Below are 14,978 nucleotides of genomic sequence, written 5' to 3' on the forward strand. Positions count from 1 at the left end.
GAAATGTCCTCACATCTTGGTGTGGTACACAAGGCCTGCTCAACATCCTTTGATGCTTTAAAAGTTTAAAAGTTTCATGATGAAATATTACTTATTATTTTCCAAGGACTCGCTACATAGTTCCTTATTTTTAAAAATTTTCTGTACTCTATTAAAAAAGTGACAGATTTTGTTCAAATTTTGTAGGATTTTTCATCACCATTTCTAGTTGATTCGATTAATTTAAAAGTTATGGGACTAATTACTACATGTACAATGTATGTTGAGTTTGTACATACTACCCTATAGGAAAATATAGTGGACTACAATACTTGAAAACGGCTGGATGGATTTTGTTCAAATGTCGGACAGATTGAAAATGATTTTGCCAGGTCTGAAATAGATATAGTGTTCTTTTTTGTTTCAAAATCAAATGGTCCAGATACATGTATGTGACACATACATGTAGTATAATTTAAAGTTGATATAACATATTTACATGTTGTTGTTAAAATAACTGTGTGTGGCATCGGTCCTTTCACTTGCTCTTACTTGATTTTTTATATACTTAGCTTAAGTACTAGTATATCTATTACATGTATGTAAAGGTTAGAGTGTATTAAGCAACTTTTTAATGAATGAAGAGTGGGCAGTGGCTGCCTCCCCCCTTTATTCATTAAGAATTAACTTAATGTACTCTAACCGGCTTTGATTATAACCTAGTTTTTCATTGGCCAATAAAAAAATAAGGTGTGATTGTTACTTGATATTACTTATTATATCCTTTAGACATGTACACAACTTAAAATACTTTATTTTTCGTTTGAAATTTTCTATTCTTATGACTGTCAGTTATTGACAAGTTCAGCCTGAAAGGTATTTCAGTACATGGGAAATTATGTAGTTTCTTGCAAAATAAGAGTTGGTCAATAGCTGGGACAATAATATTCTATTTGCCAGAGGGAAGATCTAGAAATTTTAAAAAGTGGGTCCAATTAAGAAATTTATACAAATGTTGGGGACAGGTTTTGCAAATTTATTGTAAATCTCTTTCTAAACAAAGGGGGAGGGACCCTTGGAATGTGAGGTATTTACTTTGTCATAATTTTGATGTTCAGGCAGAAAATTTCTTAATGCTACTTAAGGGTTCACTTATCAAACTGAGTGTATGGTTGAAAAACTAGGTTGTATAATCTAGTTAATGACTGTAATAATAGCTTACTTTCTAGCACATTGTAGATATGTGTTCTTTTTTTGTTCATTGTATACTTAGCTTACTACTTTTATACATTAGTTTGATGTGTTTAGCTTACTTACTTGCACATTTTACTTATGATTGGATGTACATTTTTATGTACATGTGCTTATTTAATGATTTTATACTTATCTTACTTGCTGGCATTTAATGACTTTATACTTGACTTGCTTACTAGCACATTGTAGTTAAGATATACTGGACTTACTTACTAGCACATTATAGTAATATATACTTTACTCACTCACTAGCGGTAGCGCATTGTAGTTAGATATACTTGTACTTGGCTTACTTTAACTTGTACAATATATTTTGATGTACTTGTTTAATGATTGTATACTTACTTACTAGCACATTGTGTTTTGATATACACTCCTTGAGATGTTCATGTTTCCCATTTTAGCGTTCGGGCATCATTTATCGTGGGTTTACACATAGTTTTGCATTCGTTTAAACACACGATGGAAGCATTCGTTCAAATGCATGCTGGGAGCGTACGTTTAAAAGGCAAGATAGAAGCATTTGTTTATGTTTGTCCTTTGATTATTTCCTTGATTTAACTGTTATTTTTTATATTTTTTGCTATTATTAATTTATATAATTTCATTCATTTAATTTTTAATTTTTTTCTGTCTACATCATATGTCAATATTATTATTTTTCGTCATTTGATAGGAGCATTTGTTTAAACGCACGATAGAAGCATTCATTTTGGTGAGCATTTATAGTGGAAACGTAAATGTCTCGAGGAGTGTACCATATATAGTCATTTCTCATTTTATTACTTGTGACCCGCCCGTCTGTCCATCCATCCATCCGTCTGTCCGTCCGTCTGTCTGCGTTTTCCACACTTTTTTGTAATGCTTTTACCAAACGAGTTTGTTTTTAGTATTTGGCCCCATTATAAAGCATTTCAGATTAAGTTCAACTTTGGTTACTGTTGAATGATTTTTACGAAAGTTATGGCTCTTGGACTTAGAAAATTTCAGTGAATTTACAGTTTTCCACACTTTTTTGTAATGCTTTTACCTTTTGTATGTAGTCTTACTATGAGAAGTTACAGATTAAGTTTGACTTTGGTTACAGTTGATTGATTTAATGGAAGTTATGACCCTTCGAATTAGAAAGTCTCAGTGAATTTAAAGTTTTCCACACTTTTTTTTACTTACGGGGGACATTGGAACGCTGTTCTTTTATATGGGTTGGTATGATTGTACATGGAGATTACTTTGTTTGAATACTTGGTCATCTAATCAGTGGTAATTTTTTTTATTTTCATTGTATATTTATATGCTTACCTGACTGGCCAAAAATGTATAGGTTAGGTCGCTCGACTGCTGTTTGGACATCAACTGGTTGTCGTTGTGGATAACTTGTTTTATACTCCTCATTTGTTAAAAAAGTGCTGGTTTCATATCATAAGCTTACCATGAAACTAACATATGAGTGATTTAATATTGCAGAGTGATCATGCCATAGTTTAAAGAATAATGTGTGATCGGTTTTTTGTCGTACAACACCTAATTTTTTTAATCTCCTGATTTCTCTTGTAAATATTTTTCTGAGTGAAATTTTTCTGGCTGGTACTTGAACAGTTGTTGTTATAATGTTGCCATCTGGCCCAATTTTGTTTTGCTGTACAGCTTTTGGTGCAATTTTCACTCCAATATCATAGGTGTTGTCTTGGATTTTCTTTTTTAGAATTTTTTTTAAAACATTGATTGGTCTTCTTGATGGGACAGGTAGTTTATGCATTATTCTTTTTTTTTGATTTTCTAATTCTTTGCTTATACTCTCTGCCACTTACTCGTAGGTGTTGGTTAAACTTGGAGATGTCAATTCCTTGATCATATGCATATTTTTTTAAGACCTGACCTCCATTATTTACAGCTTTTCCATTACATGATACCTGGTATTGTTTGGCTAATTGGGACCAGTTGATCTGTTTTGATGCAGTTGTTTTTACATACTCTAAAAACTCATTTCTGTTAAATGTATAATTTTCAATTCTCCCAATATGATCTTTTGTTTTTTTTTTACCTGTTTCTATTTTTGTTTGTTGGGTCATGTTAACTTTTTCAGCTTGTTCCCTACCTATAAAGCAAGAATTAATTCTGTCCCTTTCATATTGGGCAAAGGATTGCCCACTTCCCAAAAGATGGTCTAAGTCATTGTCATTTTCTTGCATTGATTCTTCAATTTGGTGTTTAGTTTGATGAATAATTTTCTGGACTTTTTTTTGCCCCTCTTGCAGTTTCGCTTGGTTGAAGGGACAAGGATTCTGCTACAGCCTTTTTGAAATTAGTATCATACTTCCTTTCAACAACTGATTGTAGAACCTTCCTCATTGTTTCAACTGCTTTCTTTCCATTTTTCTGAGATGGTTTTGTGTTAGGTGGTGTTAAATTTTCAATATTTTTTTCAATAGCATGGAACCAGATTGTACAAGAATGGAAGCATTTGAAAAGCTTTTGTGTAGAGAGGAAGAGCTAGCATGAACTGTCATGCACTGGATGCAGTTGTCTATAGTGTGTTGTTTTTGGTCAGCTTCAGGAAGGTGCAGCCAATTGTTTAGACAGAAGTAGTCTGTGAATTTCTTTTTTTCTCCATTTTTGCTGTTGTTAATGAAATATTTGCTTTCAGTTACATACTTTTGAACCTTTTTTAACATATTTTTGAAAGTATCATAAGATTCAATATTTAGATTCTTGTAATTATTCATGAAGATAGTGTAATTTTCATGTCTCTGAGTTATTGATGTGTAGTTGTTGTATTTTGCCTCAATAAACTTTTCCTCTTTTTTTTCTGATGTTATTTTTGATTGAACTGATTCTGGGAAATTGTTGAATTTTTCAATAGCATTGCCATCTTTGGTCGATCTGGCAAGAATAACTTAAGCAAAGTTGCAAATATTCATAATTTCATACAATATATGGACCAATGAAAATGAAATTGATATATTCCTTAGCGTTTTAAAATCTTGAAAACAAAATGGCAGACATGTCTTCTGGTGTTCTTGCAGCTGATGCCCCTTAAAACACAAAAAAGAAACAAGATACAAAAGGTGTACAAGTTTACACTTAACTTAATATTTATGTTATTTATTTTAAAAGTCAATAAAAAAATGTAGAACTGCAAGTAATAGGAAAAGTTAGATTTTGACCACAAAAATGCTTAAGATGTTGAGAAAAAAAGTAGCATGAATATCCTATTTTTTTATTATATACAATGCATCATGAAGTCACACACATTGAATAAAAAAAATCACGAACACATTGAAATGTTTTGTATGTATGTTCACAAAGTCCTTGGTTCAATCGTTTATGCACAATGGTATGTCATGTCTGTGTCAAATGCACTTGCCTTTACTGGAGATAGATATTCTGCAGATCTACAAGTAAACAAGGTAGGTGAAACGCTTTTTAGTCCATTTTGTGTGGCAGCTTCTAAATTAAAGTAGGTCCAAAATGCATGATAAATACGACTGCGGATACGTTGGTTACAATATGTACAGTTGTATATGGGAAACGGGAAATTGCTAGTTCACTTAATAGAATTACACTTGTAAATTATGAAACAGTTAAAAAACGGATTTTTTATTTGAAACAAAGCAAAATTAGCTATCTTGGAGTAAGGGATAAAATTTACAGTTTTTTTGGAATCATATTTCCCGCATTCCATACGGAAAAACATTCCGGATCCGATTTCAAAATAATTCAGTTAAAATCACCTGAGCCCTTGAAAGTAACGGCAGTGTGCTTCAACTGCCCAAATTACGTGATGAATTACCAAAAATTACTAGTTGTTCCAATGGAACGATATGAATTTATTTTGGGGAATGATTGAATTAGAAGGCAATTTGTATGAAAACAGATGCTCGCAAGAGATATTTTTTTTAGAATCGTGGAAAATTGATAATGTTAATGCAAAAAGTTATCAAATTATGCATACTATTTCCTGAACGAGCACCGATAAACATGAAGGTTGGGCTTTCAATTAAACATGTGTAAAAGTTCGACAAAATCCGTTCAGTGGAAAAACTTGTATTTTTAACTTTTATTCTTAATGAGTTACGCTAGCGCAAAAAGTCACGTGACAATACCTTAATGGGTGTTTTCGTGGACAATTTTTTTTTGCAAATGTTACTTGATACACTCTGAAATAAAAACCACTACACACAAAATACCGTACAAAAATAATTATGCAGAGATATTGCATTTAAAAAAAAAAACCGATTTTCTATCAAAATAGTACCCCGATGTGCCTTAACTATCCTATAACGTCAGCAGCCCTGTCGGAGAAAACACTTTATAGAATTGTAGACCAAATGGGTTTTGGCCATTTTAATATTTTGGAAATTTTCTCAAACTGATGAAAATACCTTTAAACAGCTTTTTTTCGAAAATGTAATGTCCAAACGTATATGTTTAGCTGATTTTGACTTTTCCTAATTCCATTTCTTCATGTTCTGTTTTTTTCTTGCATTTCTCGTTTTTTTATCGCTTGTCCATTGCCATTTGTAATTCTTTTACTTTAAGTTCATGGTCCATTTCCATTTGTTTCAATTTAATCATATCTACATTTTCTATTTTCATGTCAAGAGCATCTTTTCCGAAAATGTCAAATTCAGTCATATTGTTAATTAACAGTTTCTTTTTTTTTCATTGAAACTTATAAGTCAATTGATAAATGATTGGCTAGCAACACTAAAGCTGTTTTTTTCAGCTGATCAAACTCATCTTGATCTGGCTTTTTTTAAAAAAAAATCCTGAGCAACAAAACTATTTTGTTTATTGTTGGCTTACTAAACAGTAAACTGAAATATTTTAAATATGGATCCCGGACAATTTCTGTTATAATTGTACAACACAAAACGTCAAGGTAAGAATTAACCCCTTAGAAACAATCTTATAAGTATAGCAAAACAAATGGAAGAATATTAAGCATCCTAACAGTGTTTAAAAGAGTAATCAAGGGAACAAAGATTCTGGCGGAAATCAAATGACTGCAATCCATTGATAAAGACCAGACATAGAAAACAGCCACAAATAACAAAGAACATAAAATAACCAAACATGTTACATGTTATTGCACCAAAGTATTATTTATAGAATTTTCTGTTTAGGGTGATAGTTTTATAAGAATTCTTGAAATTTATGATAAAAGTTTAAAGACAAAGTTATTAATACATAATGTTTCAAACATGCTAATGAGCAAAATGTCAATTGCTGCAGACTGTTTGCATTTTTATGATTATTAATCAAGTTATTTATATTAGAGAGACAAAGCTGATGAATAATGTTTATTTTACCAACATTTTAGGTCTGTTATAGTTGCAGTGATTCTCAACACGATTTGGAGTTTCATTACAGGACAAGGTAGGTTTGTGAATTTTGAATGAATTCAGATACTTTAGAATGTGGAATGTGCGAGCTACCGTAAAATCGTTATCTTTCATCACATAATCAAGACAAAAAAAAAAAAAAATCTTCAAAATCTCGATTCAAAAATTCTTATAAACATCAAACAGATCGATATCATATAGGACTAAACGGTTTTAGATTGCATTATGGCTGTTTAATGTCGTCATACGAAGTAAAAAGGTCAATCAATAAATAAATAATGGGGTTCTTTGAAGCAAAACCCTGGTTTATCTTAGAGTTTTTATCAACTTTTGCGAATGCTTTTCATGAATATTTTGTATCAATGGATTATTTTAGAATTTTACTTTGATTGATGAATTTGAAAATAAAGAAATCTAGGTTTGCTAACATATGAGTACAATTCCATGTAAAATTAAGACAATGCCTATAGTAAAAGTGATCCATGCTGCTGCAGAAAAGACGCTTTCTGGTTTACATAATCTTTATTTTTACGTACGGTTGCTTTTCTATGTTTGAGAAATCAAAACATTCCTTTTCTACTAAAATCAACAAAATCAAAACAAGCCAAGACTGATAACTCCCCTTAAGGGCTAATTTCATAAACAATCGAAATTATTTATGTCAGAGTGCAGTTACCAAATGATTATATGGTTTGTAACTGTTTGTCATTTAGAAATAAAAGTGAAATGGAAGAGTTTTTGTCCTGCATGAATAACTTCCTGTCTGAATTTAAAGACTGATAATTAATCATCTGGTCCTGTTTGTAAGCACGTGCAGTTAGATTAAGAAGACGACTCCCTGGGAGACAATTTGTTTTCTTGTTTTTTCTCCCTCTTTGGCAATTGTTAAGTCTTCGTGGAAATGTCATCTTTTAACCCAGATGTACAATGTACAAGTCAGAATCGTCTCCGTATTATTATTTCCTGTAAATATTTGTAATGTTGAATAATTTGACTTGGAAAAGCCTTCCGAATAGTTAATCACATAACTAAGACATTGATGCCGCGCCTTTTTGTAAAACAAATAATAGTAGAGATGTCGAATCCGGTATAGATGTGTGTCTGTGAATCTGAAACAATTCTGCATGTGACGTGACCATATGTAAATCTAAAAATATCTCGTCGAAACAGCAAGCCATATATTGCCATTTTTGACTTTTTGTGTGCACAAAACAAACTTACACGGGATCGTCAGGTTACCATAAAAGCTGACGTGCATTGACCTCCAAGTTCACAATAATTCCTGTACGAGGTTAGGACCATAGTGGCTAATTCCATTTTCAGGATATTCTTGTCCTTGTTATTAGATCATTTATTATTATCATGTTCGTTATTTTGTTATACCTGTTTGGGATTTTAATACTTTATGAAATAAAAAAAAAGCTAACAACACTTTATTATCCTTTGATTGCAACTTTCACATTTTAGTCATATGATTGTACTGATAATGCGTCTGTTGTCTTTATTTAGTGGTACCTCGTATATATAATAATACATAACGTTTTTTTCTACAGTAAATGTTGCATGGAACCTCAAAGACATACCTTCGGAACTAGGAAAAACTGTTTATCTGGATTGTTCGATAAAGGGCGAATCTGGAGGCTGTCAGAAATATATTCGCCAATGGATTGGCGGTACAAAATATAAACCGCTGTGTCATAATGAAAAGTGTAGTAATCATGAGAAGTATGAAATAATGAACAACGTCGATAAATGCTCCTATATACTTATGATAAAGAAATTCGATATTGTGGACGGCAATTGCGATTACACATGCCTCTATGGAATTAAAAACTACAGAAAAGGGCTTTATATTAACGACGAATCGTTTGTGTGTAAGTATTCTTGTTTGCCTATTTGTTTGTCGCAACATTCATGATACTGACAAGTTAAAACCTTTACGCTTAGGATTCTTCAAGCTATACTTGTACTATGTTCTCAGTGAAAAAAAAAAACAAAATCTTCTACAGGGGCATACATTCAAATTTTGGCTTGTATTTATTATTCTTCTATTTCAGCTCACCTTGCAAAAGACGAAGTTTGTCATTGCCATCTATTGGCGTCTGTCGTCGTCGTCTTCATCTGTCGTTATTTACAAATTTTCAAAATTCTTCTATTCTGTTAGTACGGGACAGTTCATTTAGGTGTTACTATTTGAGATAGAGGATCAAAGTAACGATACATGTCAAAACAAATCAATATTATACAACTTTTCAAAATGTGACGACTCTAATCCTACACTGCTCCATCGGATTGATACTGTGAGACAATGTAAGCATCGGGTACTAGGGTACAGTTCTAGATAAATCCTATGCGGTTTTGCTATAGATGTCACAGCGGTACAAGTTCGAGTCCCACGGAAAGAACGACCAAACAATTGCTCGCCAATTTGTTAGTTCTAACATCGTTGGGAATTCCCAAGGATGTTAGAACTGTCAAATTTGGACATTTCACTAATATTTAGATTAGTGAAATGTCAAGGGATCTTCACAGCAAACCAACTGATAGTCACCCATTCTTGTCTTCCAATAGTTGTCACCCAAAACATTGTACTAAAAAATACAATACAGCCAGGCACTTCGAATTCAGAATTCAGTGCATTTGCTCATCTGACAAACATCAATCTGATACAACCAACAAACGTCTAAATGAATTCCGTGGTCATTTGTTATCGTGTGGCTACAAATCAATAGATGTAGATAAGGGAAGTGAATGTGCTAACCACATCATCCGTAATGATCGTCCCGTGTACAAATCAAAAGAAAAAGAAAAAAAGGGTTCCTTTTGTGGTTACTTATATAATTACCATCCAGCCTTTGGAAAACTCTCGCAGCTACTTCGTTTGTATTGGGAAGCAATTCAAAAACATCTACGAGCTCTTTACTGGGGCCCGGTCCTGGCATGCCGTAGACATAGGAGTCTAAAAGATGCCCTAGTATGTGCAGAGATTTCATCTCGCCGCCCCCCCTTTCCCCCCAAAAAAATACGACAGGTCAGTGTCGACCATATGAGATAAAACATTTAAGACCTGTACCCAAATACTGCACAACAAAAAGGCTACTGCACTGGAAAGAAATTTGCCACGGTTTTGCGACCTGACTTGCAAAACCGAATACACCATATACCATCTCCAGTGTTGATGTGGTATGCGAAAAAAGATCTAGAACAACCTTTCACAGGCGAATGAACGGTCATCGCAGTGACTACAAATGTAAGAGTAATCAAGGGAGCCAAGGTAATAGCGGTAACCAAAAGAATGTAATCCAGGGACAAAGACCAGACATGGAAAAGAGACATAAACAACAAAGAACATAAAGCAACTAAAATCATACATACAAAGTAACAAAAGCAAATGAGCAATTCGGACTCCACGAAAAACTGGGAGCATGGACCAGGTGCACCGGTAGGGTAAGCGTCCTCTGTTTTCCTAGAAACACCCGCCGAGTTGCTCATAAAAAGTCAAGTCCTAGGTAGACAAACGAGGAAAGGAAAACTATGACACGTTGAATAAATCAGTTTCCATGGTGCAGATGGATACACCATAACGATCCACGAGTTCATGATGACGACCATAAAACTTCTGTAGTGGTGACTTCAATCTTGTAGCAACATACCTCTGTTCCAGAAGCCTATTTGTTAGAGTTCTATCGCCATACAAAATGTCTGCATAGTTTTGGCAAGCTCTGGCATAACGTATGAGTTGTGATATGAACAATCCATACGCAGGTGCCGAAGGGATGTTGCCACAGATGAAAGGAAAGTCATCACGTTTTTCGTAAAATTTGGTCAATAGTTTTCTTTTACCATCGATTTCTAAGTGTAGGTCAAGGTATGAGGATGACGTCACAGTGTCTGTAATATCTTTTGTCTCAAGTTCTTTTCGGTAGATGCGATGTATCAAATCCCCGAAATTAGGATTGTTTAAAGATAATACGTCATCTGTATAGCGGAAACTGAGATTGAAGGTTCTAGCCAAACGATATTCTTTCTTTCTGATCAGATCAGCTATAAAGTCAGCCGCAGAAGAGTGAAGGAGTAGATCAGCTAGTAAAGGAGCACAATCTGTTCCCATTGGAATGCCGACCGTTTGTTGAAAAACACGTCCACCACATTGGACAAATATGTTGTCAATTAAAAATTCCAGCATTTTGTAAACATCTTCCTATGTATATTTGGAAGATGATTGGGAATTATTTCTTGCAAATATGAGGAATCTCTTGGAAAAAAACAACGATGTATAATGTTTTTAAGTCGGGATATTAACTGAATATGGGGAATAGAATTATACAGTGTTAAAAATCATAGGTTTTAATGCTATTATATTCAGATAATAGTCTTGAACTGATTTTTTCCAAAAGATCTTTCGAATTTTTCAGGATCCACATTGAATTAATACCACTACGGGAGTAACAAGTGTTGTTGTAGGACTGCAGACCCTCTTTGACAGTTATGAGTATAGAAGTTAAAAGTTTTGAAAGAGGTTTGGTGGTACATTTTGCAGATCCAGTATATGAAACGTTGTTTGTATGGATTCTTGTTGAGTTTAGGAATTCAGTACATTGACGCTAAATCACAATCATCGTCCTTGGTAGAGAGACCAAAAGAGGATAGCACAGATTTATGGTTTTCCACAATCTCTTCTTTGGAGAGAGTGGTAGCAGTATAGGTCTTATCACTACTATTATTTTCTATGCCTACCTCTGATAATAAACATTGGATGCAGAACGTTTTGCAGACAAAAACAATGTTGTTTTGGGCTTTTTCTGATGGTACGACAACATATTTGTCATGTATAGTGGACAATGTTTTTGCTACATCGGGGTCTTTGAAAACTGATGTAGCCTTGGCACTCATTGACCTACTTAAAACTTTCATTCGTTTCAAAATGAAAGACCTCACGGCCGTTAACCACTCTGACAGAGAATCAATGTCTTCTTGTTCTCGTTTTATCCATTTTCTTGCATAGTCCTCGACGGCATCCGTAAGAACTTTAAAGTTATAATTCCAATTTATGGAACGTGGTTCACGGTACTTGGGACCTTTAGAAAGGATATTACGCAGAGATTCGTTTTCGATAATGGTGAAATCTCCCGTAACGACGTGACCAGAAGGACCATATTTGAATGGAGAGATTTTGCAAGAACAGTCAGGTGGTTTAGCCTTGAAGTCCTCAATCTCGAGGTTCTGCAATAACCTTTTATAATTGACAATTTTGGATGCAATGGGTGAAGTATAGGAATATGAAACCAGACCTTCCTCTTAAGTCGCCATCTGAAATCTACCACACACACCCAGGAAGATCTCCACAACACTGTTGTTACGATCATAGAACATAATAAAAATAGGTCAAAATGTAAAAGAATGCCTCGGGAAAGCTTTTCGATGAAAACATTACAGACAACGTCTTTTCTAGGTTTTGATAAAAACACCGGCCCCTTTCTTTCAGATTTCTTATCATTTGCTTATTTGTGCCTTTGATAAGGTACTATCACCCACAGTGTGCGTGATTCAGCTTCTGAATCTACGTTTTGATCTTAAACTTTATTAGTTTTATGCTGAAAGAATAATCAAGAGAACCAAAATTATAGTGGTAATCAAAAGAATGTAATCCAGGGACAAAGACCAGACATGGAAAACAGATATAAACAACAAAAAACATGAAGTACTAAAATCATACATACAAAGTTACAAAAGCAAATGAGCAACTCGGACTCTGAAAAATGGGAGCATGGACCAGGTACACAGGTAGGGTAAGCGTCCTCTGCTTATTAAGAAACATCCGCCGAGTTGCTCGTATAAAGCCAAGTCCGGGGTAGACAAGCTGAAGAAGTATTTCGGTTATCCGAAATATTCAATGTAAATTTTACCATATTTAGATATATATCATTATAGAAAAAAATGTTTTTATCATTTAGCGTATAAAAAGTTGTTGACGCAATCATGTGCACGGTCAAGGAATTTGATTTATTTACAGACAAACCACGTGAAAATGATACGGAAGTTTCTATTGGGTCACCAGTTGACGGGATGATAGACGTGTCGATTTATATTCCAATGGTTTACCCATCTCCAATATGTTTTATGCTGCTTTCAAATACAGTAAGTGACACTTAAATTGTTTTAAGTTAGCAAAATAGATGGACAATTCAGAGACAAGATAATTCAAGAACATGGCCTTAACGTGTAAAAAGGGAAGAAAGCTTACGTGCGCAATAAAAACAAACATATTTAAGGTAACATAATACAATCTAACTGCATATCGAATCAGAAGATATGATAAACAAGACATCAGATACATAAATGTAGCACTCGCAATCTAGGAGTGATATCAGATGCTTCAAAAGGGTAAGCCTGTCATACCTAGCCGAAATTAGATTTTATATGTTGGGTGTTTACAAATTTTAGTGATAATTATTGGAACAAACCAATCACCAAAGTTTACAAGAAATTTGTGAAAAGGGGGATCTTATATTTAGGCCACAAAGTGCAATTCTGGGCGGACGCAAGTACGAACGGAAAACAAAGTGATTTTCCCAAGCAACTTGTTGATGACTTGACAAAACTGATATGACGACAGATCGTCAATATTCAGTCTGGCACTCTATGTATGCATTCAATGTTTGATAGACGAACGCTGCACATGTGTTCATTGTATGGCTGACGATCGCTGTGCATGCGTTCATTGAATGTTAGACGAACAGTGTGGTTGTGCTTAGTGTAAACAAGCGCTGCGCATGCGTTCATTGTGTGGTGGACGCTGGCTTTGCATGCGCTCATTGAATGTTAGACTTTTGTGGTGCATGCGCTCAGTGTATGTTAAACGAACACCATCCATGTATTCAGTGTATGTTAGCCATGCATGTGATAATTGTATGTTTGACAAATGCTATACTACCATTCATTGTATGTAATCCGCTCATGCACGCAGTATTACTGTATATTGGACGCATGTTGTACATTCGCTCAGTGTGTTCTTAGTTATGGATAAAATAATGCTATACATGCATTCAACATTTGTTAGACAAATGCTGTGCATGTGCTTAGTTTATGATAGATAATGCTGTACATGGGCTCCGTTTATGTTAGAAAAAACGCTGTGCATGCGCTCCGTGTATGTTCGACAGACGGTAAGTACTAAAATAACGCTAGCTTTAGACTCGTTGGCATACGCTTAACATTACACGCTTTAAAAGCGCTATACGTTTTGAACATGTTTCGTGTGTTGTACAGCGGATCGTAAGTTTGATATTATGAATGCGTTCAACAAGAAAATGTCTTTAAATTCAACAGAGTGTGCCAGTGTATATGATATTTTATACCAATTTCGCCGCACGTTGGCCTAAAATGTGTAGTGTGATAGGGCTATTGGACAACATTTACCTCACTGAGATATCTGTATTCTTAATTTTGTGTCCTCGTTTTTGAATGAAAGTTAAGGTTCCACGAAACGAAAGTGTCAGTTGTTAATTTCTTCGTTATTACACCATAAAAAGTCTTGAAACATGGCCAAGAAGTTAATTTTGTTACTATCTTCATATTTTTAATGTTATGTTGATGTGCCACTTATCAAAAATAGTGTAATTATGGGAAAAAATGTAGTTATTTTGAGAATTTAAAAAAAAGTAGGGTCACTACAGTACGAGTTATTTTGAGAATTTAAAAAAAGTAGGGTCACTACAGTACGCATTTAAATGATACAAAATCGTTACCAGTTACTCATTAGACCCTTATCTAGTACAGGTAATCCTTTACATGTAACGAATTTCTGTATTTCACGCCTTTCATGGTTACTTTCACTTTCAAGTCAACATGGCAGAAGCCGCCATTTTTAAATTCTTGGGACCCGTGCAGGTCCGGGTGTCAAAAGAATAGGCCTGCAGCAGCGCTAAGCTTGTCGTAAAAGGCGACTAAAAAGTGCTCAGAACCTTAGCCGGGGGCGGCTAGGGCGCTCTGCTCACAGAACAACTGGGTTGTGTGCCCCAGGTGGTGGAATGGGGTACCTCTGGTGTGTTATATGCTGGAGTTATCAGGCTATAATACAGAAAACCTGACTGCAAACCATAGTGGTGCACCGTGTTGGGAAAGATGTCACGTATCTCGCACGTTAAATAACCCTACTGTGGTATTCTCCCGGGGTAGGAACCATGGGGCTCCGCCACAGGAGGCTAGGTTGCCCGCCCTTGCCCATCCCTCCCTTTTTCTAGTGGCAATCAAAATTTGTCGACCCTATTATCCTTGTGTCCCATCCCTTTTTTTCATTTCATCATCATTTCCTGTTCATTGTATCATCCATTTCATCGTCTGAATATAGTTGAAATATTGCTGCTCGGACGTTAAACCCCAACAATCAATCAATCAATC

General features: G+C 34.7%; 1 protein-coding gene across 3 annotated transcripts in view; it reads left to right on the forward strand.

Annotated features, from left to right (window-relative positions):
* LOC148605959 (uncharacterized) overlaps positions 1 to 14,978 on the forward strand; it is a 63,045-nt gene that overhangs the window by 16,582 nt on the left and 31,485 nt on the right. For all 3 annotated transcript variants that reach the window (XM_088547496.1, XM_088547497.1, XM_088547498.1), the window contains exons 3-5: positions 6,557 to 6,612; positions 8,132 to 8,452; positions 12,592 to 12,716. In XM_088547496.1, coding sequence (XP_088403622.1) covers positions 6,557 to 6,612; positions 8,132 to 8,452; positions 12,592 to 12,716 — 502 coding nt within the window. The remainder of the gene's footprint in view (positions 1 to 6,556; positions 6,613 to 8,131; positions 8,453 to 12,591; positions 12,717 to 14,978) is intronic.

The sequence above is a fragment of the Perna viridis genome, chromosome 10 (genome assembly GCF_037379345.1).
Source record: "Perna viridis isolate PV_CMFRI_1.1 ecotype Kerala chromosome 10, ASM3737934v1, whole genome shotgun sequence".
Taxonomy (NCBI): domain Eukaryota; kingdom Metazoa; phylum Mollusca; class Bivalvia; order Mytilida; family Mytilidae; genus Perna; species Perna viridis.